General features: G+C 36.8%; 2 protein-coding genes across 11 annotated transcripts in view; both read left to right on the top strand.

Moving 5' to 3' along the window:
* Window positions 1–21,292, top strand: part of LOC5571687 (longitudinals lacking protein, isoforms A/B/D/L) — a 347,874-nt gene that overhangs the window by 110,916 nt on the left and 215,666 nt on the right. Inside the window, exons 7-8 of one of the 10 annotated variants that reach the window (XR_002500373.1) lie at window positions 16,704–16,792; window positions 16,850–16,956. The exons of 8 other annotated variants lie outside the window; for them this stretch is intronic. Coding sequence is in view for 1 of the 2 variants with exons in the window: in XM_021844284.1 (XP_021699976.1) it covers window positions 16,850–17,343 (494 nt within the window). In the remaining variant the exon portion in view is untranslated. Of the gene's footprint in view, window positions 1–16,703; window positions 16,793–16,849; window positions 17,956–21,292 lie in introns of those variants that run through there. One more of the 10 variants, XM_021844284.1, reaches the window with a different exon arrangement.
* Window positions 5,714–16,405, top strand: LOC110674020 (longitudinals lacking protein, isoforms F/I/K/T-like). Its single transcript, XM_021844292.1, has 2 exons — window positions 5,714–6,118; window positions 12,036–16,405. The coding sequence occupies exons 1-2, from the start codon at window positions 5,737–5,739 to the stop codon at window positions 13,265–13,267; spliced, it is 1,614 nt and encodes a 537-aa protein (XP_021699984.1). The 5' UTR covers window positions 5,714–5,736; the 3' UTR covers window positions 13,268–16,405.

Here is a 21,292-nt window from a genome sequence, read left to right on the forward strand (position 1 = left end):
CACAAGGCTTGTTGTATCCATAGTTGGTGCGATGAGCTGGTTGCGAAGGGGTCTTTGGGGAATGGAGAAATTGAGTTGACCCAAAAGGGAGTTGCAATCTACATGACCATTCAGTAAACCGTTGCAATAGCTTTCTCCTAGTTGCTAGTCGAGACTCTATCACTCGATGCGTTTTTAAGTCGTCGGCAAATATTAACTTAAACAAAGACAGAAGGTTACACATATCGTTCACAAACAAGATGAAAATCAAGGGTCCTACTTAAGGTGATTATAGAACGAAGCCACACCTCAAATTTTCAAGAGCACAAGACATGAGAACCAAACAGCGCTCCGCGTTGATAATCTATCCCAGTGGTCACCATCAGCAAGCAAGCATTTTGATTGGTTTTCACCGCGAACTGTTTACAGATTCTCCAGTCTTGTGCATCAGAAAATTCAAAGTTTGGCTTCGTTTTATAATTACCTTAAGTGGCTTCCTTGAGGGACCCCTGATGGTATTTCAAAGCTAGACGAATTGATGCCGTTAATGTTGACAAAATTTGTGCGGTCTGTTAAATAAGAACTTAGCCATTGCGTTGTCCAATCAGGTAGACCTAAACACCTCATTTTATCCACTGCTCACGGAGAGCGAAATATAGTATTCGTAATCATTTTTCCGGTCAAGTTAACTATATTTTAAGGTTAATTTAGAGATAACTATAAATATATTGTTTAAAATAACTATGTCATATAGTTGTCAACAACAATATTTTTTATTGTATTAACAAACGTCCAAATTCAACTATATTTTAGTTGACTCAAAGTAAATTTGATTGAGTTTACAATACTTTGCGACGACAAGATTGCCAAACAAATGGTAAAGTGTCGCTAATAAATAATAATAATAATAATTACAATATTTTGCAATTTGCCGTTCAACATACATACTTTATCTATCTAAAAAAAAAAAAACATTGCAAAAATCAAAGTGCGCGACGGTTAACTTAATAGTGGTCTCCTGCGTGCAAGGTGGTCGTCTTAGCACCTACATTATTCCTTGCAAGTTAAAAGTAAGTAGATTTGTGAGCATGACTTGAAGTCTAGGGATGTGAATGTTTTCGGATAGTGGTAATTATCCAAACTATAATTGATATAAGGGCAAGTGGATAGCTGAATCAATGAAGTGTGTGTATTTGATTTGATGTTAATTTAGTGTTGGCGTAAGTTAATTTTACTTCGAAAGAACTATTTGTGCGTAAGTAAAAGTAATTAACAGTATAGTTATGCGTGCTATCATGTGCGGTACTTTATGAAAAGCCTTGCTGAAATCAACATATTGACTTCGCAGCACCAATCTGGAGTTCGCCGGTTGGACTTCGGAAGCGAAGTTTTGCACGAACTGTCATTGCTCTGCCGGCTCGGTTTTTATCTCGACTGTTTTTGAAAACAGTCCGACATCACGTCGACGGAAGAAGTTTCACCACAACGGAGGATTTGTCAGTTCGAGCGCGCCAAAAACCTTCCGATTGAAAATGTGTTGGCGGTTCTTAAGGTGCTATCCATAAATAATGATCAGTTTTGGGGATATTAATATATTAATATATTTACATTTTCTAGAATATGCAGGTAAACAAAAATGGCATTTCCAAATCTCTGGTGAATGAATTTGTTCTGCACAGCAAGCGACGGAATTGGACTCATCAGCTTAATTCCGCTTTCCGAGTGGATTCGAGTAGGAATTAACTGCAATTATGTGAAAAATTAAGGAAAATCGTCATAACTTACCCAGCATGGCTTCGGTTATTGTTTCGGATGTTTCGAAACTATTGAATAAGAAGAAATTTTCTCCTCACCCGCGACTGACATTTTTAGTTTTACACTGTTTAGAGCGAGAAACAAATTGGCAGTTCTGGTCTTCAGCTTTACACTGAGTTGAACTTATATCAAAATCAACAATGAAAGTATTTGAAACAAACAAATCTTGTGGGCTTCGTGGCCGTGTGGTTAGCGGCGTCAGTCGTTTAGGCGTATTGTTCCACGAAGTGTGGGTTCGATTCCCGCACCAATCGGTGAAAACTTTTCGTCAAACGAAGAATTCATCACTGGGCTTCTGGGTGTTCCGTGTTGTCCGTTGCCTAATGTTCGTGATTGTTCAGTCTGTGCAACCGTTGGCTGAAGACGGTGTAAATTGTCCTTAAAAAAATCTTCAATTTAAAATGGTGTTTTTTGTTGTTGTTTCAAAAATTAATCTGATTTAAAATGCTGTCAGTAAATTTTAAAATATTTCTGTTTTATTTTGCTGTTTTAACGCAATTTGTTTGATTACAACAAATAGAAAGCGCTTGTCAAAAACAACAAAAAAAAAACTATTGTTTTGAATAGCGATTAATTCTCTGCGTGATTTTGGGATTCTGATAGACATTCACGCTGTGAACTAGACTATCGAAAATCATACTTTTTTTAAGGGGCAGGATCCGTCATTGACTTTGGAATTTTCAAAAGCAGTTTTTTCATTAAAAACCAAAAAAAAATTATACACGAAAATGTGTTCACTGTATTCTATTCTCCAACCGAAACAGAGTGAACACATTTTCATCGGAATAATTAATAGTTTTGAACAGTAAAACTGCTCAAGAACTGCCTTCGATGAAGATGACGACGGATCCTTGAACGTTAATGGATCATCAAAATAAGCAAAACGGTCGCTATGAAAAGCATAGATAGCGCCACCGTAGTATTGTGTGTTTGACAGTATGCTGTCGCAATGTCAAAGCCATACGGTGGTGCCTTTTTATGCGAAGAGTGCTGAAATAGTAGTTTACGCAACAAGTTGCAGATTGACGATTTTGCAACACAAGTTGTACATTTTTCCAACAAGGCTTGCCGAGTTGGATAATTACAGCGAGTGTTGTAAGAATCGAGTTCTGCAACAAGTTTTGCAATTTCGTAGAAGACCAATTGCAATTTCTGAAAATTGTTTAAACAGTTGCGAAAGTAGGCCGTTTCATGACAGATTGGCGTGATGAAAAACAGCCTATTACGCTGAGAAATTGCAAAAAAAAGTTATTTTCAATGATCCATTGTCAAGATCTAAATGTTGAGTGTCGTATATTCAATGGTCGCTGGTCGAGGATCTTATCGATGCTTGTCTCACGATATCTTCATCTTTGTGGCGTAACGTCTCAATTGGGTCAGAACCTGCTTCTCAGCTTAGTGTTCTTATGAGCACTTCCCTAGTTATTAACTGAGAGCTTTATGTGCCAATTTACCATTTTTACATGTGTACAACAGGTGCAGGTACGATGATACTCTATGCCCGGGAAGTCGAAAAAATGTCCAACCCGAAAAGATCCTACACCGGAGAGGAGGATTCGCTAGAGTTACTGTACACGTGCTGTAGCCTTAGGTGCAAGAGCCTCATTGCTTGCAAGCGCACGCTGTACATTGTGAGACCTAATTTTCTTGAGAAACGGCGGTCTCATGCGCTCCGTCACATGTGCTTTTTTTTTTTTTTTTTATTTCAGCGCAATAATTGAAGTGATTACAAAAGTTTTCAACGTGGATCGAAACTTTAACTCTTGGATCGCGAGTCTTCGACCATATCATGTAGGCCATCTAGACACTTGCATAATGAGGCGAAAATAGTTGTAGATTCAAGACTCTTCGTTACTAAAGCCTGATTTGCTGCTGAACAGGAATCGCTAAAGAAATTTCTCACAGATTCCTTGCAGAAATTTTCTACAGCGACTCCCATTTGAACTGACAGTTCTTTTCAACCGCGTACTGCGATCAGAAAAAAGCGCATTCTTGATCGATTCCTTGCAGAAATTTCCCGTGCATCAAGATAGGCCGAGAAATTACTTGTCAGCAGCGAATCAGGCTTAAGCAGTTGTTTCACAACTTGGATACCGATGGCGAGCCGTAGCGCCAAGCAGCGCATGAGATGAGGCTCCCCGAGAGCACACCACCTAACGCGCGCTTTTAGAATTTTCATGGACCACGAGACAGTTTGATTGGAGACTCGTCAGTACATTTATGTGCTCCTGAGAAATATGTAACTCTAGATTCGACTCCACAACCTTCAGCTTGAAACAACTTTTGTGTGGAAAATTTAAATTTTTTGTGTGAATCGTTACACTGTAGAAGACTCCCTCCATCTGTTGCGTTACGTAATAATTGACAATTCCTTATCTTCTGATCTCCCAACATTTTCGGTTAGGAGCTGTTCATAAATTATGTAAGACAACTTTCGAAGTTTTTCAATACCAACTCCCCACACCCCTCCTCTGGTAAGAATGTTTGTCCCCTGGTGAAGAATGTTTATGAAAACTAAAAATAAATTCTCGCGTTGAGTATCATACAGACGTATCTCTTCATTGGTTTTGTGCACGAAATTCAAACAATTTTCATAACATTTTACAATGCAGCATGACGAAGGATGATGAGTAGGCTTGGGAACTGTGATCACAATTTGCCACAGTTCATCGAATCTGCCAGTAAACCAAAACACAAAGCAACAGCAGCATCTATACCATCAGGTGTTGCGCTGCCAACAGTTCACACACTGCTTGACTGTTTTTGCTAATATTTCGCTTGTGTTTTCAACTAATTGAAATCTATTAGCGCTAACAGCAAGAGCACAATCATTCCGTTGCGATACATATAAACAAGTTCAATTTCATGCATCGCATGCACATTTCTTTATCGAGCAAAAATGCAAAACCCCGAAAACCGGAAAAATCGTGTTACCACTGTGCTCGAGTCATTTCGCATACGGGTTTGAAAAAACGATGCGAAGAAGAAGATTACAGTTTTGAAAAGCCGTGACATTTTTTTTGTTTTGAACGGTCATGGTTTGCTTTGGATTTTGATGGTCGTGTAGAAAAATGTGAATGTCGAGGTGGTAAATGTTTGCTACAGTACATTTCCCATCCCTGGTTTCTATTGAATCAAAAATAGCAGTCAAAAACGTTTGCCTGGGCAAGTTATTAACTAAAGAGAAAATCGATGAAGAGAAATCGATCATTGCAGTTACGCCCTTATGATACTGAACGCGAGAATTGTATGGCTCGTAAGAAATCTCAGAACCCCCCTCCCCACAAATAACTCCTTACATTATTATTGGACGGCCCCTTAAGAGATCAGATAATGTCGAAATACGAATATGGCATACATCAGAGTGAGTAGAGTGCCGAAGGGGGAGAAACAATCGGCTAACACTAAATTTTGTTTTTATACGTAGTAATGAGCGAACATTCCGAAAATTTTCATCAAACACTTCTTCGGTTGGCTACTCTAACCGACCGTGTCCAACAACAAAGTACCGTAAAATACCATTATTTAGCACATTTGAGACCCAAGCCATTTTTGAAAATTTCTATGAAATCGAAAATTACGGTTTTGTGCAATATTTTCATATACATAGCAATGTGGATAAATTTTGAAGTGTTCAAATTTATATTTTGAATCAAAAACGCGGATTCAATGCACTGGATTAGGGCACTTTACGGTAAACGATCAATAATTTAGCCCATTGGTTTTGAACTACTTATTGAACAAGTTATCACATATTCTATATTCTTAGTTTTAGATAACATTGCTTATGTAAATATTATTTCTCTCAAACTCATTTGAACATAACTAGTCAGAGCACGGGAATAAATGGATAAGGATGCTTTTCTAGTTCTTGTTGCTAATTAACGTTCCACCCTCTAATTCGATTCTTTCATTGCAGATAATCGTCTTGTTAAAACTTCAATGATATCAGACAATTCAGCAACGAAGATATTGAAAATAACACCACCTTTGCCGACAACCGCAACGACATCCAACCAGTTGGCACCAGTTACACAATCAACGCCTGTTGTTTTGAACGATTGTTTGTTGGAAAGCAAAAATATTGTTGTCTCCAAGAAAGATAACAAGTATATACTTTTCACCACAGCAGCATTACCTCATCAATCAAATCCGTTACTATCCAATCAATCGCAAACAATACAAACAATTCATCCGGTGCAAACAGCTACAGTCATCGACACAGTTCGCATTGAAGAACTTTTGAAGAAGGATAAAATTATTAAAAAAACGGAACTACAGAATGATGGAACCACTACAACTACCTACATCTTTGATGAGTGCGGTAATTTCTCTTTAAAAATTATGTTTATTTCATTTTTATGGATTATGAGTTCAACATATTGTCCACACAAGGGTTATGTACACATTATGGGGCCGAGTGGTTAGATTCCGCGGCTACAAAGCGGGTTCGATTCCCGATCTTTTCGTAATGGAAATTTCCTTGACTTCCCTGGGCAAAGAGTATCATCATACTTGCCACACGATATACGAATGCGAAAATGGCAACTTTGGCAAAGAAAGCTCTCAGTTAATAACTGTAGAAGTGCTTTTTGAACACTAAGCTGAGAAGCAGTCTCTGTCCCAGTGAGGACGTAATGCCAAAAAGAAAAAGAAGAAGAAGAACGAGGGGTTATGAAAAACGTGACAGGCATTACTAAATTACCAGAAGACACAAACCCCATCAAACATTAACAGTTCTCGCATAAATTATTATCTCGCCAAGTTATCGAGAGTGTGGCTCGTTGTTTTAAGCAATTATAAACCAGTGTTTATTCAAATAGGCAAAGCTAAATTTACCATTTTTAGTGCCCCTGCCTCCCACACGTAACAGCTTTTGTGTTTATGAAAACTTAAAATTGTTGTATGAACCGTAACATTATGACCCCTCCCTCCCCCTGTTGTATTACGTAATATTTAAACGTAACATTGTTAACGTAAAAGCTTAAAACACGCGTAAAAAAGCTTTGTGTACTATGGTCTGCAGAAGTTTGAAAATTCCAACGAATAATATATTTCAATATGAGTTTCCCTGATTTGGCCAAATGCTCAATGTTTGGCGCTGTGCAACGTTAGGTGGTGCGTAAACGCTATTTAAAATCTACGTGTATGTATCGTATTGGACAAATACATTTGCATATTTTTCGATTTTCCATACAAAATAATTTATTTTTTATGGCTTGAAATTCACTTTAGTCAAACTGTTATTGTTCTTGAACTCGTGATTAAAAAACGCTCATAAATATACACTGAAACTCAAGTTATGTCTGACGTTCTGTAAACGTTTCGTACAAATCGGTCTATCAATAATTGAGATTATTGATAGACCGATTTGTACGAAATGTTCAATAATCTCAATTATTGATAGACCGATTTGTACGAAACGTTTACAGAACGTCAGAATAAGCTGCGCAGAATAAAGGACGGTTACAGTATTTCAATAATTGACTCAAAAAGTTGAAGGAATATTTTTTTTTACTTTGTCTGTGGTTTTATGGTATCTTCAGTAAAATTATAGATTCAGACAAGATGAACAAATTTGTTAAAGACAGTTTTTATGTAGGGCTTTTCTATTTCCTAATTCTGTTAAACTATGAAACACGATTTTGTCTCAAGCACTAAAATATAGCTAATTACTAGATTAAGGCTGTCTGAATCCATTGCCGTTTTCAAAAACATCATAGCAAGTCTTGTTTTTGAAATATTGACTATTGAAAATGCAAAATTTGACTATTTCAGCCAACTTGCATGCAATATGACGTCCATCGTTTTTCGGGGTTTCTAGACATGCACTTTCGTAAACCCCCTCTACCCCAAATGATGGACGTCATTTTTGAATGACCCCTTATAAAACGATTATTTGTGTTTTGTTTCTTTGTTTTTCAAGAGTTTTCCTTAGGTGGTCCATACTGTCCCTACGCTAGACTGCCGTTACCATTTTCATGAAGAAAATATATCTCAATCTAATAATAATGCGATTCATGTAATATTTTCAATATTTATTACCAAACGTGTATTGAAATTTTAATGTTACTGAACATATTTATGTTCCATTTTGCCTTTTCATGTGTTTACGATGATAAACGGCAAGAAATATCAAACAATTGAGAACAAAATAGATGTTGCAAGTTACCCCACAAGGGTAGTCAAAACCGTTTTTGAATTATTATAGTATTTATGCATTAAATTATCAAAACTTTTATATTGTCAATTAGTACACTACTAAGTACTGTAACTGATAGCAAATGCCTCGAATGACATATATCTACCGTTTGAGTGGTACGAAGAACGTTTTTCAGCATAAATTTCATGCAATCCAACATTTAATATGATTTTCACCTCCAGCAAACCAAACTAAAAATAAACAATTCCCAAACCCACGCCAAAATCTTCTGTTGTATACTGGCGGAATAAATTATAAAAAAAATAACTCAATGCTGAACGAAACGACAATTCGGTTACATGTCGAAGTGTTGCAAGTTACCCCGTTTGACGGGGCTTTACGACATTTGGTCGAAAGACATTTGGTCGAATGACGTTTGGTCGAATGACATTTGGTCGAAAGTTCATTTGGTCGAAGGGACATTTAGTCGAATGGACATTTGGTCGAATGAGTAAAACATTACGTCAAAATTTTTTAGTAATTGTTGATCGAAAAACCGTTCGGTTTAACAGATACAAAACCGAACTAGATTTTTTGCACAATGGATGATTTTAAGTTTATTTTTGGGCAAACAAACTTTTCATCAGAAGTCAAAAACGAATCTATCTACATGATAATTGTTACCTATGCTTTACATCGTGGTTAGTATATATGCTAATTCTTGAAAATGTTATTCTTCAGTCATTTTTGAATTGGAAGACGGAACGTTTATTTTACCCAAATTTGTATGAGTTCAAAAATAAGTGTGTCTTTTTATAGCTAAACGTTGGAAACCCAAAGATCTGTTGAATTTATTATTCTTTCAAAATATCGCCATTCTTTAGAAAAAAATCCTCCAAAATATTCTCGTCACTCAGTTATTGGAATATTAAACATTGTTGAATTTATTATTCTTTAAAAATGTAATCTTTCTTTATACATAATTTTATACATAACTGCTGATCTTTATCCCTTGTCAAGTTCAAGAGTGAGTGCTTGGAACCTTTATTATCTATCAAGTTTTATAGCGTGACCGTGGGTAAGAATTTAGAAAGCGGGACCAGACCTGATACAATTTGGACACATTAAAGTTTCCAAAAAACAGGGCCAATTTTGATGTTCATGGCTTTAAGGAAACGATTGTGACAAAGTACATCAAAAGTCTGTAAATAGGATACGTTTTTCTACTCACGTGAGGTGAGACTAGTCGACTTTGGTGAGAAAAGTTGACTTGCTTCCATTTGAGATCAGCTCATCGCGATTCATTCAACTCGCAGAAGAAGCCTGAATGATATCAATGACTCATGTAACGTCAACAGCGCATGGGGTTTATCGGTGGTACAGGGGAGTCTGAGTGATCAACTTGAATTTCAGAATATCAGTCGTTGCATACTGAAAGGCTTGAAGATTGTTCAAGAAATTGCAGTACACCAATGCTGATTTCTTGCCCTTCACCATGTTGTCCTAGCATTTGCAATCTCCAGTAATATCACCTACCATACATGCTTTTCCCCTTTCCTATGACTCAATCCTATGTATTAGCGTCAAAATGACACTCTGTAAAATAATCTGAAAATCCCTATTCGACTAAATTTTTGACTGAAATTCCTTTCAGTTAAATACTATAAAAATTTTAAAATCAATTAAATTATTTTCGACCAAATGTCCATTCGACGAAATGTCCATTCGACCAAATGTACTTTCGACTAAATGTCATTCGACGAAACGTCATTCGACTAAATGTCATTCGACCAAATGTCATAGACTCGTTTGACGGTGCCATTGATACACAGCGCGATTTTGTTCAAAACATGATCGAAATAAATAGTTTGATATAGTAGCACTACCAAAAGAAACTATTTTTTATTTAACATAATAATTAACGAATTAAGAACTTTTTTACATCAAACGAAAGCTTTTGATCCACACTTTAAAGGAAAAATATAAAATTTTAGTAAAAATACGCTTCTGATTTGAATTTAGCCCACACCGTGAAGCTAGTGCTACTATAGGAACAGAAATTAGAAATAGTGCTACTATAGGCACATGTGTTCCTATAGTGGCACAAGCGATAATAAATACAAAATATTGGTTTTCGTAGGTTTCACATTTTTTTCCACAAAGCCAAGATAAAAAGCTTTCAGATGATGTAAAAGTTATGTCGCTAGCTTTATTTTCCGATTTTATATGAATATTTGTTCTTAGCTATGCGGCTATTGGTACATCGACCCTACTAGTAATGCTTACGATGGCGGTGACGTGAGCAATTGCTGCTGAGTATTTTTGGATTCTATAATGTCACCAAATGTAGAGTACATTTATGCGAAGTAGGTCATTGAAGTTTGTACGCGTTGTTGATGATTGTTACTAAATCTTATCACAATTTCGAATTAATGAAAATCAGTGACATAGCAGAAAAAGTATGAATTCTTACGCGCCATACAGTTTTTAGTTTTCATATAAAAAGTATCCATGGGGGAGGGGGGTTTGAAAAATCTCGAAAATTGATGGACAGCCCCTGCTGATGCAAAATTTAAGTAAAGTTCGTAAAAAAACATATAATAATACTATTCCGTTGCTATAACGCTCAAACGTCAAATTAGTGAACTAGTGCATCCGACCATAGCAGAGAAAAAGTAGATTTTGTATGAAAATTGACAGGATAATGAATGGCTTCTCCTGGCCTATGTTTACTGGTTTACGGCAAAATTTCTTCGTTCGCTGATTATCAATCACCTGTCATATAAATTACTGAAAATCAGTAAACCTAATGGTGTTGACAATTATCCAGCAAGTTAAATTGCTGAATTCCAGTAAACAATTTCAGAAGTGCTGTACATCAGTTAAATTGTGTATTGCTGAATTGGTTTCAGCAAAAGAAATGGCTGGAAAACTGATCGAAAATTTGGTATGTAGGTACTGCATAATAGAGATATTGTCACAAAATTGAACTAGTTTCTAATTAAAAATGTTCAATGACATATTGTGGAAGATGATCTGTTATGATTTTTTAATTTTAGTTGACACTTTGAGGCCCGGTACTCAGTTTGTCAGCGCGTGGCAAATTGGAAGCTGGTAACACGAACAGTCGCAACATTAGCATTCCTAGGTTAATGATTCTACTATATGCATCCATGAATATGCTGAAGCGCCCTATATTGTTGGAAAATTGATGGTGTACTAGTTTATCCTTTTTAAGTTTACAGCGAATAAATTCTATTTTTTTATTTCATTTTGATCATGACCAGCGCAATCAAAGTTGCACAGGGATTTAATGAATGGGGCTTGAGATTAGCTTACCATTCTTAATGTGCACACATCGAGAACTCAAATTTTAAAAGTCAATAACGGTGCCGGCCTCGTCCTTGCAGTCATCAGGGATGGGAAGGAATGTTAGTTAGACAACTTGTTACTAGAGACCGAAGAATCTTCTGCATCTCCACAGTTGTCATGGAAAGGATATTAGTGGGATAATGTAAGGATTTGTGAGTCTCCATATATTCACGCCTAACCGGATTCGTTATATAATTCGGTAACCACATTTTACGCCGAACAAGTGTTGGTCGCCCACCTCCGCAAGTGCAAGCGACGTCATCAAAATATCAAACACTATCTATTGTTTTACTTCACTTTAAAATTATACGTAACTTGTTGCGGAGTGTTAGTTAACAGGTTAAAAATATGCAAAAAAGATCGCAGAATTTTATGAATTTCTCTCCTGTCGTAAGGAATAGCCTCAAAGGTTTGGAAAGAGGACTTTGATAGATAAGTTTATAAATTCACAAAAATATAACACCGATAAAACGTTTTTCGTTTGTTTTTTTTTAAATATACAGCTACAAATATAATTTGCAATGAAGACCAAACTATAAGTAAAAACATGTCGAAGGTTAAACTATTTAATTTTCTAGTTTCAATAATTATTGTATGTTTTGTTTCGAATTACGCATTTATAATTAGCGTTTGTTTGTGTTTATTGCGCTTGCCATGCTAACTATGAAATACTTGAGAACTAATCATGCTTCTGAATAATTCTAACCAAACATTTATATTTTTGCAGATATATTACCGTTGAAAAGCACACCACGTGATGCGGTAAATCATTCAGTTACAACTACATCATCAGTTGACACCTTGAGCATAACACCTCAAACAACTATCATTAAACCCACTACAATTTCGATTGTAAAAGTAGGTGGAGGTGAAGTGGTAACAACTGCTGGGACTGCCGTAATTCCAGTAGGAACCACGATGCTCCCAACAACTTCCAGTGTAGTTGGTGCCACCGGATGTAGTAACACGATTATTAATACAAGTACAATTCAGAATAATCAGAGTCAAATTGCTGTTCCGAAAAAAATTGTAAAAGCTACCCATCCCCGGATAAAATATTCAAAGCATAAAAATCCGTCTGTGCAAGGCATGACTACATTGCCCATACTGACAATTCCATCAGTGACTACTAACAGCCAGTCGATTAGTGCTCCCAATACTGATCTACAATCAGGCGGCACTACTACAAAGATTGAATTACTAAACTTCTCACTATCCAGAAAATTTCCGGGTCAAGGAACAAAAACAATCGATGTAAGTAACATACAGCAAATTCCAATTTCAGCTATTTCGAAAGTCGCCCCTTCACGCTACACAGTGAACGAATATGAGACATCTACCTCCAATACTTCACAGAGTAATGATTTTGCAGCAAGTATGATGGACGATTTAGATTATTCTGTAATTGATGATATTGAGCTACCAGATGATGTACAAGTAAACTTTACTGATTCATACACAGACAAAGAATCTCACACAAATATTGATGAAGAAGGCACTGATACACAAGATCTTGCAAAACTGCAAGGTGCGAAGAAACTCGTGAAATCAGAAACTAAGCTTTTGAATACCGTCATGGATGATAAATATGCCCTCTTGGCCAATACAAGTATAATGAAAAACTTTGAATATACTGTAAATGAATCTGTAATAAGCGATACTGATGATAGTGAGATGCGCCAGTATGTTTGCAGACATTGTGGAAAACGATATCGCTGGAAATCAACTCTTCGAAGACATGAAAATGTTGAATGTGGTGGCAAAGAAGCGATGCACCAGTGTCCATATTGCACTTACAGGGCAAAACAGCGTGGGAATCTAGGTGTTCACATCCGTAAGCACCATGCCGATATGCCGCAACTTGAAAGTCGCAGAAAATCAAAAAATCGGGACTCTTTGACCTTTATGGAATCAATTAAACCAGAAGCAATGGAAGAAGGCAGTCCAGGACAAATGTGAAATTAGAAGACTACTGTATGAATAATTCAAGTCAGAGCTTTTCATAAGATTTTTTTTTTATTTTGTAGTTGTTTGTATTACAATGTCGTACATTCAAAGAAACACAAGAAGAAGAATATTTGGTCAATTAAATTATAAACAACTTTTTTAAAAGGTGTAGGAAAGGCCAATTTAAATAACTGTGTTTGGTTAGATTATATAAATGTCATCTTTAAAAATACACAAAATGTGTGTTACATATAATGCAGTTGTGTGTATTTTATATAACAGCAACTGAAGGGTTGTCCGTAAACCGCATTGTTCTAGTTTTAGAACTTTCAGATCCTTTTCAGACTTTTTAAATGGTTTTGTAAGAATTGCGGTCTTTAATTAGCTTTCTTATTTCCGAGTGATTTATGGATGACCCTAAAGTTTGTATTCACCGTTAGGAATTTCCGTATGATACTTCGTATATATATATATATATATATACATTTATTTTTAATTATGCCACAGATACATTTCATAGCTTATAACTAAAGAAAACTTATTTTTGATACATAAGTATAATTTTAAGGTCAGATTATCGATGTTCAAATTGATATGTTTCTAACATTGAATGTATTTTAAAAAAATATCACACCAAAAGGTCATTTTAAAATTTCTGAGACATCGTCATCTTTAGTTTTTATAACATTTTTCTTCATGTTCTGTAATAAAATGGAGTATATGGTTGTAATACATACACAACATAACATGATCAGCTTTAACAAGCTTCTTGATTTATTTTTTCTCTTTTTTTTTGGTCTCTAGTTGTCACATTTAATTCTGGAAACAAGATAGTAGGTTCGAAAATATTGTTTGAGATTATCGTATATGAGAAAATATGACCTTTTTATCTTCCTAGAATCTTAAACGCAATAAAACGCCAAAAGGCAAAATGGTCCAACCTTTCTTTATTCACGTAACCTTAAACCTTTCATACATAGCGTATTCGGGGCAATATGGGCCACCTTTGATTTGAACTGACCCCGTATGATGCGTATGATTGTTCCATAGGGACCATTTAGCCTCGCATATTGTAAAACTACACACAAAATAATGTTTTTCAAAAATGTTTCAAAAAAATTCTAACAACATTTTTTTACAAAATACAACCGGGGTGTGAAAGGAGACACTTCAAACAAAAAACGAACCTTATAAGACGATCAGTTGGTAATGCTTTTCGAGACCTTTGCCTTAGGTTGCCCATACTACCCCTATTGCCTAGACAACAACACAATGATTAGTCACTTTTGAACCCAAAGACTTATAGTCATGGATTTTCACAAAAAAATGGGCTCGTATTTTGCTGCAACGATGTATGTCCCAGAATAGAGTATATAAAAAAAATACGTATTACGTACTATGTAAAGGTTGAAAAAAAAAAAACAAATTGTCCTTTTCCAATCATACGTAGATTGTATGTAATATGTTGCATAAGAAACGCAGCGATTAAAGTGAAGATGAATAGAAGCCAATATCCAAACTCGAAGAGCACAAATCTGGACAACCCAGATAATCGTTCAAGATGAAAACTTAATTGTTTGGTCAGCGTGAATGGCTATCTATAAATTTTCAAGAGCACAAATCGTTCTCCAGATTTGTGATTGAGATGTGGCTTAGGTACATCTCCTTAAATATTATTGATGTTCACAAGCAAGAAAGGTAAAATGGTAAGATCAATACGTGGCCCTCATGTTTGTCATCTTATAAAATTATTCATATAAATTGCGCTCCAAAATAGCTTTAACCTTTTGCTCCCCGAATCATCTTGTCGCTTCAAACCATATTTACTAATTATCATCCATATACTCCTAGAGATGCCCTTTAAAGGCTGATGGTACCGTGCCAGAACCATATACGAACCGTATCCATATACTGAACATGTATCGTTTTTATATTCAAAATAGTAAAATGAAAGATCGGAACATGATTAATTGTAACATTTCAAAACTAAAAGACATAGTTATTTTTTTTAATATACGTAAAGCTAGTTTGCTGTCCATAATAAGGAACAATATTTGAACATTGATGTGTATGGCGTCCATAATTAGGATGCACATGCATGGGACAGACTAACACATGATTTTTTAAACAATTATTGTTGATTGATTGACGTCTTATTTGTATACGTTCATTTAGATATTAGTTAAATGCAACGGCAAAACAAACCATTACCACAATTTAATTTATTCAAATTGGATTTTCTTAACCGTTCAGAATATGGTGCTTGTACAGTATACCAGGAACAAATTGAGTTCATATATGTTTTCTTATTATTTGCTATTCTGGAATTCTCTGTGCAATAGTGTTCATGATTCGGTTTTCTCTATCAGAAGAATCAATGGAACTACAATGCGCTGAATCATGACATGGAAAAGCGAGTAAAAATTTGATTGTGATGCATCTTCTGACTAAGAGAAGAACCACATGGGTATTTCCCATGATTCATTTTGGCTTGAGGGGGTTTCTCAGCCGAATTGTTTGAAACTTCGCTTCAGTATGACGCATGTTTGGGCTTATGCTACGAATGGCGTAAGTGGCGTCACGCCACTCGTAGAATAAATCTAATTATGGCCAAATATGAGCTTTGTAGCTTTCAAAAAACCCCACTGTCGAAGTGAATCAAAAGTGCCAATAATAGGATCTGGATCCCTATATATACTTTGCAATCTCAAAGTTTGTCTAATCTAATCTTTTTCTAAGTATTCAATGCTGACCCAAAACAGGAACAGTAGAGTGTCAATCAAATGTATGATGAAAAAATCCAAACCAAATTTTGCAAACTGTTAGTGTGCAAAAGCTTTATTGGCCTAATAAAGTGCAATTAAAGTGTTTAAAATTGTCAGTTTGAGCATACATTAGTATCGCGGGATCGTCGAAAAAATAAGACTTACACACTATCGATTTATAAATTTCAACATGTCCATTTTAATTGACACTCTAAAGTACATTAATTCTACTTATTTATGACTCTAATGTAAAGTAACAGAAGGTTCGAATATAATTATAAACAAATCTGTTTACAAAACGCCATTGATTCATTAGCTGTATGTATTCACGTATTCGTATTCGCCCTACAAATTAATGTTTTGATCTTTCTCAAGATTGAGGTACCACATGAAAATACAAATTGAACTGTATGTATCATTCGAAACATAGTTTATCGATATATGATAGCAAAGAAAAATACAAACATTTGTCAAACATATAAAAAGAAATTAATAAATGTTTATGACTCATACATTGCATTACTGTGTTTTAAGTCAGTTAGTGTAAATCACTTACATCGCTCCTAAAGGAAAATTAACGTGCATCGTTATATATGAAAAAAAAAATTTCATTTGTGTAAAATGTAAAAAACGTATTTTTAAAGAAGTTCACATTTATCTAATATATTTTTTCCTTTTTTCAGGTATGCCCCCTGGTTGAAGATCAAAAATTGGTTGGACTTTGATGAACTCGGTGTATCCAAATGTACAACATTTGCACATTTGAAATGCTGTGAATAAGAATATAATATATATATACATCTACTAACATTATCCGTTTATATTTTAGAATTCCTCCAAAATACAACTGGTGATGCAACTTTATCTTCACGATCTTGGATGATGTGGAAATATCTTGAAAATAAATATAAAAACCTTGGTCAGGAGATCTATAAATGCCGTCAGTGTGGAAAATTATATCGTACCAAATATACATGGAAACGACACGAGAAGAAAGAATGTGGTGTAAAACCTCAGTATCATTGTTCACATTGCGATTTTTCCACAAAATACAAACATAATTTAAAGACGCATAATAAAATTAAGCACGAGCTATTGCACATTCAGCAAATTCGTTTGCAACATCGTACGATGCAAAACAATCAACAGTATCAATCAAGCACCAATTTATCAATCAGTGGAGACACTAATACTGTCATTGAAGGATCAATTGAAAGTGAAGCAAACCTAATGAACAATCACGATAGTGCAATCCTGATAAGCTGCCAAAATAACAATATAATTAAAAAACCACATCTGATGGAATTTGATGATTTTGCGTAAATTTTAGGTTAAGCTCAAGTCATTCCATATCAATTGTTGATTTTTTTGTGAATACATAGGTTAGGGCACCCGTATTCAATCAATCACTAGTTTTCAACCCATATAGACGGTGTTGACCTTCATCTCCTGCGTTCATAATATTACGGTTGTTAAGAAAATTTTCCGTTTTGCGGTAGCCGCCGAGTTCTACCGCAGCTGTCAAAGTTCTACCGCAGGCTTCGAAATCATTATATCATTGAAGCAAACAATTCAATCATAGTATGCTTGAAAGAGAAAACGCTATGAAAAACACCAACAAACAACAATCATCAAGACGGTATCCAAGGTATCATTGAAGCCTATTGATGATTTACCAGTGCAAATCAGTGATGTGACAGCTGCGGTAACTTTCCGTTGACCCGTAAAACGGAAAGTTTTCTCTGAAATTGCAATATAACATAGTTGTGCAACTCATTTGAATGCATCTGAAAGCGGAGCATGTTCAATTCAAACTTGATCAATCCGATTGAACAATCTCGCTTGTTTTAATGCTAGAAAAAAGGAAGAAATGGTAGGCAGCGTGATAGTAATTAATAGTAAATACAACCAGTGCCAAATATTTGTCGAAAATAATTTTAAATTCTAAAACTTTAGTTTCATTTCGCTGTGCAATTCTGTTTTAAATCTATCATGAATATAATTTAGCCAGATGCATTCGAGCGAGTTGTTTAAACTCAGTTACCGTAAATAAACGCAACTTATTACCTGCGACCGATGTTGAAAATCTTATTATTTTACAGAGTCCTGTATGCATTTATCAATTGTCGCAGAGTTTTTTTAATTGAAAAGTTACACAAAGATTGAAACTAAATCTAACTTTCGAACTGTCATTTTGATTACTTATAGGGTAGATGTACCAATAGTGGAGGTACTAAGCACAATGAACCACCTAAATTCAAAAAGCGCAATTAATGTACATGTTAATGTTGTAACGGGAAATAACGACCATTGACTTAATGAGAAAAATGATTTCATCGCAGTAATCCGTGGCATGTCAGTGAAAAATAATACCTCCACTCACGGTAAAAGGAAGCAAGATATTATACTCCGAAAAATGACATTTGGCAGTAACGTCATTCCTATCGCAAGCTCGAACGAGTGCGAAAGAAAGCAAGGCTTGCTCTCTTTTACCACCTTTTACTATCCTGTATGCCTCATGCTTGGCGATAGGAATGACGACACATGTTTTGATTGAAAACCGTTGTTTACACGTGGGAATAAGCCATTTTACGAAGCCTGGTCAAATGACAGGAGACCTGGGATTTTTCAATCATCGTCGTCAGTTTTCGCGATGATGATGGTTGATGACTGTGCGCATCTCTAGCGTAGCTTTTCATCCAGGCGAAAACTTAAATGGAGAAAAATTATTAAAATATTTCTGATCACAAAAGTGCTTTTTTATGTGCAATATGGGTAACAAAGAGGTAGCTGATATAATAACTAGGTGTAATGTTGCAGTAACGAACATTTTTGGATCTCATTTTTGTCATTTTCTCCATGTCCAAGTTTGGTAAGATGAGGCGTTGTTGAAAATCACGCTGGATTTAATCCCAGGTCTCCTGTCAATTGACGCCATTCCGGCGATCAGCTGTTCCGAAACGTCTCGTAAAATGGCTCATAGCCTACTTTGTTGAGTATACCGTGACTTCCACTATGGACCTATGCACGGGTTAATTATTTGACATTTTAGCGGTGCCGTGTTATTTATGTAACCATAGGCCAGGAGAAGTGGATGAATTTGTCATTCAGTTTTCTGTCAAATTCCATACAAAATCTACTTTTTCTCTGACATAAATTCACTCTAGGTGAACCACTTCCACTGGCCTATAGAAACCAGTGAAATCGGCACCGCTCAAACGTCAAATTAGTGAACTCGTGCAATGGACCGATGCAGGGGTCCACTGATTTGACGTTTGAGCGTTCGTTATCATGGTCACATAAATAACACGGCACCGCTCAAACGTCGAATGGACCAATGCACGAATTCACTAATTTGACGTTTGAGCGGTGCCGAATTCACTTGTTTCCATGGTCACGTAAATAACACGGCACCGCTCAAACGTCAACGAGTGAACGCGTGCATTGGTCCATAGTGAACACGTGCATTGGTCCACGGTTCATGGACCTGTGCACGAGTTCACCCGTTGACGTTTGAGCGGTGCCGTGTTATTTAGGTGACCATGGCAACGAGTGAATTCGGCATCACTCAAACGTCAAATTAGTGAAATCGTGCATCGCTCCATTGGTACACTGTTCGTTTAGTTGCGGTATATTTTTAATTTGTGTTCCTATAGTTGCGGTATCCGTTGTTTTCTTATGGGATTTTTCACTAAAGGAACACTTTAAAAAGACACCTACACGTTAATGCTTCCGGAACTATTGGTACAAGCAAGAAAAGTTTTAGAAATTTTAGTGATATTTCATCAGTTTTAAAGTAATTTGAACGCTCTTTTCAACTATTTCGTGTACAACAAGCAAATAATAAAATCAATGAAAACGGCACTACCGCAACTATAGGTACACCCACATTGACGGCCCCAAACATAACATTTATAAACAATCAGGGAGAGTTGATTGTATCTCGATATAGAGATATTTAGATTACTATAGTATAGTGGCTCAACTTCATATTCGTACAGGTCGAAAAGTTTCGAAAGCCGTATAAAACCTGGGAGGGAGAAACCGATACAAAATTTATGTACGTCATAGTGAGCCGAGATTCTGCTGTCGTTTCAACAAAGTTGACAACAATCGGTTGAAAAGCAATTCCTGCACACCCTAAAGCACTGATTCCCAAAGTGGGCGAATTCGCCCCCCTGGGGGCGATTTTCAGGCTCAAGGGGGCGAAAATTTCATTTCATTTATTTAGTTAACATCTACACAGATAACACTGAATCAACAATTTCACGCCACAATACTCGGTTCGTGGCCGCATCTCTCCATCCTCGGTTCTGCCCCACGCTCGCCAAATCGATACGCACTTGATCCGCCCACCTAGCTCGCTGCGCTCCACGCCTTCTTGTACCAACCGGATCCGAAGCGAACACCATCTTTGCAGGGTTGCTGTCCGGCATTCTTCCAACATGCCCTGCCCATCGTATCCTTCCAGCTTTGGGCACCTTCTGGATACTGGGTTCGCCGTAGAGTTGGGCGAGCTCGTGGTTCATCCTTCGCCGCCACACACCGTTCTCCTGCACACCGCCGAAGATCGTCCTAAGCACCCGACGTTCGAAGACTCCAAGTGCTTGCAGGTCCTCCTCGAGCATCGTCCACGTTTCATGCCCGTAGAGGACTACCGGCCTTATGAGCGTTTTGTACATGGTACATTTGGTGCGGGCGTGAATCTTTTTCGACCGCAGCTTCTTCTGGAGGCCATAGTAGGCCCGACTTCCACTGATGATGCGCCTCCGTATTTCACGGCTAACGTTATTGTCAGCCGTCAGCAAGGATTCAAGGTAGACGAACTCGTCGACCACCTCGAAAGTATCCCCGTCTATCGTAACACTGCTACCTAGGCGAGCCCTGTCGCGCTCGGCCCCACCAGCTAGCATGTACTTTGTCTTGGCCGCATTCACCACCAGTCCAACTTTTGCTGCCTCGCGTTTCAGGCGGGTGTACAGGTCTGCCACCTTTTCAAATGTTCGGCCGACGATGTCCATATCATCCGCGAAGCAAACAAATTGACTGGATCTCGTAAAAATCGTACCCCGGCTGTTAAGCCCGGCTCTCCGCATAACACCTTCTAGCGCAATGTTGAACAACAGGCACGAAAGTCCATCACCTTGTCGTAGTCCCCGGTGGGATCCAAACGAACTGGAGTGTTCGCCTGAAACCTTCACACAATTTTGCACACCTTCCATCGTCGCTCTTATCAGTCTCGTGAGCTTCCCGGGAAAGCTGTTTTCGTCCA

This window comes from Aedes aegypti, chromosome 2 (genome assembly GCF_002204515.2).
Source record: "Aedes aegypti strain LVP_AGWG chromosome 2, AaegL5.0 Primary Assembly, whole genome shotgun sequence".
Classification (NCBI taxonomy): domain Eukaryota; kingdom Metazoa; phylum Arthropoda; class Insecta; order Diptera; family Culicidae; genus Aedes; species Aedes aegypti.

What these genes read in the sequence shown, in the direction of transcription:
- LOC110674020 (XM_021844292.1), top strand. Translation starts at nt 5,737, where the DNA reads ATGATATCAGACAATTCAGCAACGAAGATATTGAAAATAACACCACCT. An exon ending in CTACATCTTTGATGAGTGCG is followed by an intron (nt 6,119 to 12,035) that starts GTAATTTCTCTT and finishes ATATTTTTGCAG; the next exon opens with ATATATTACCGTTGAAAAGC.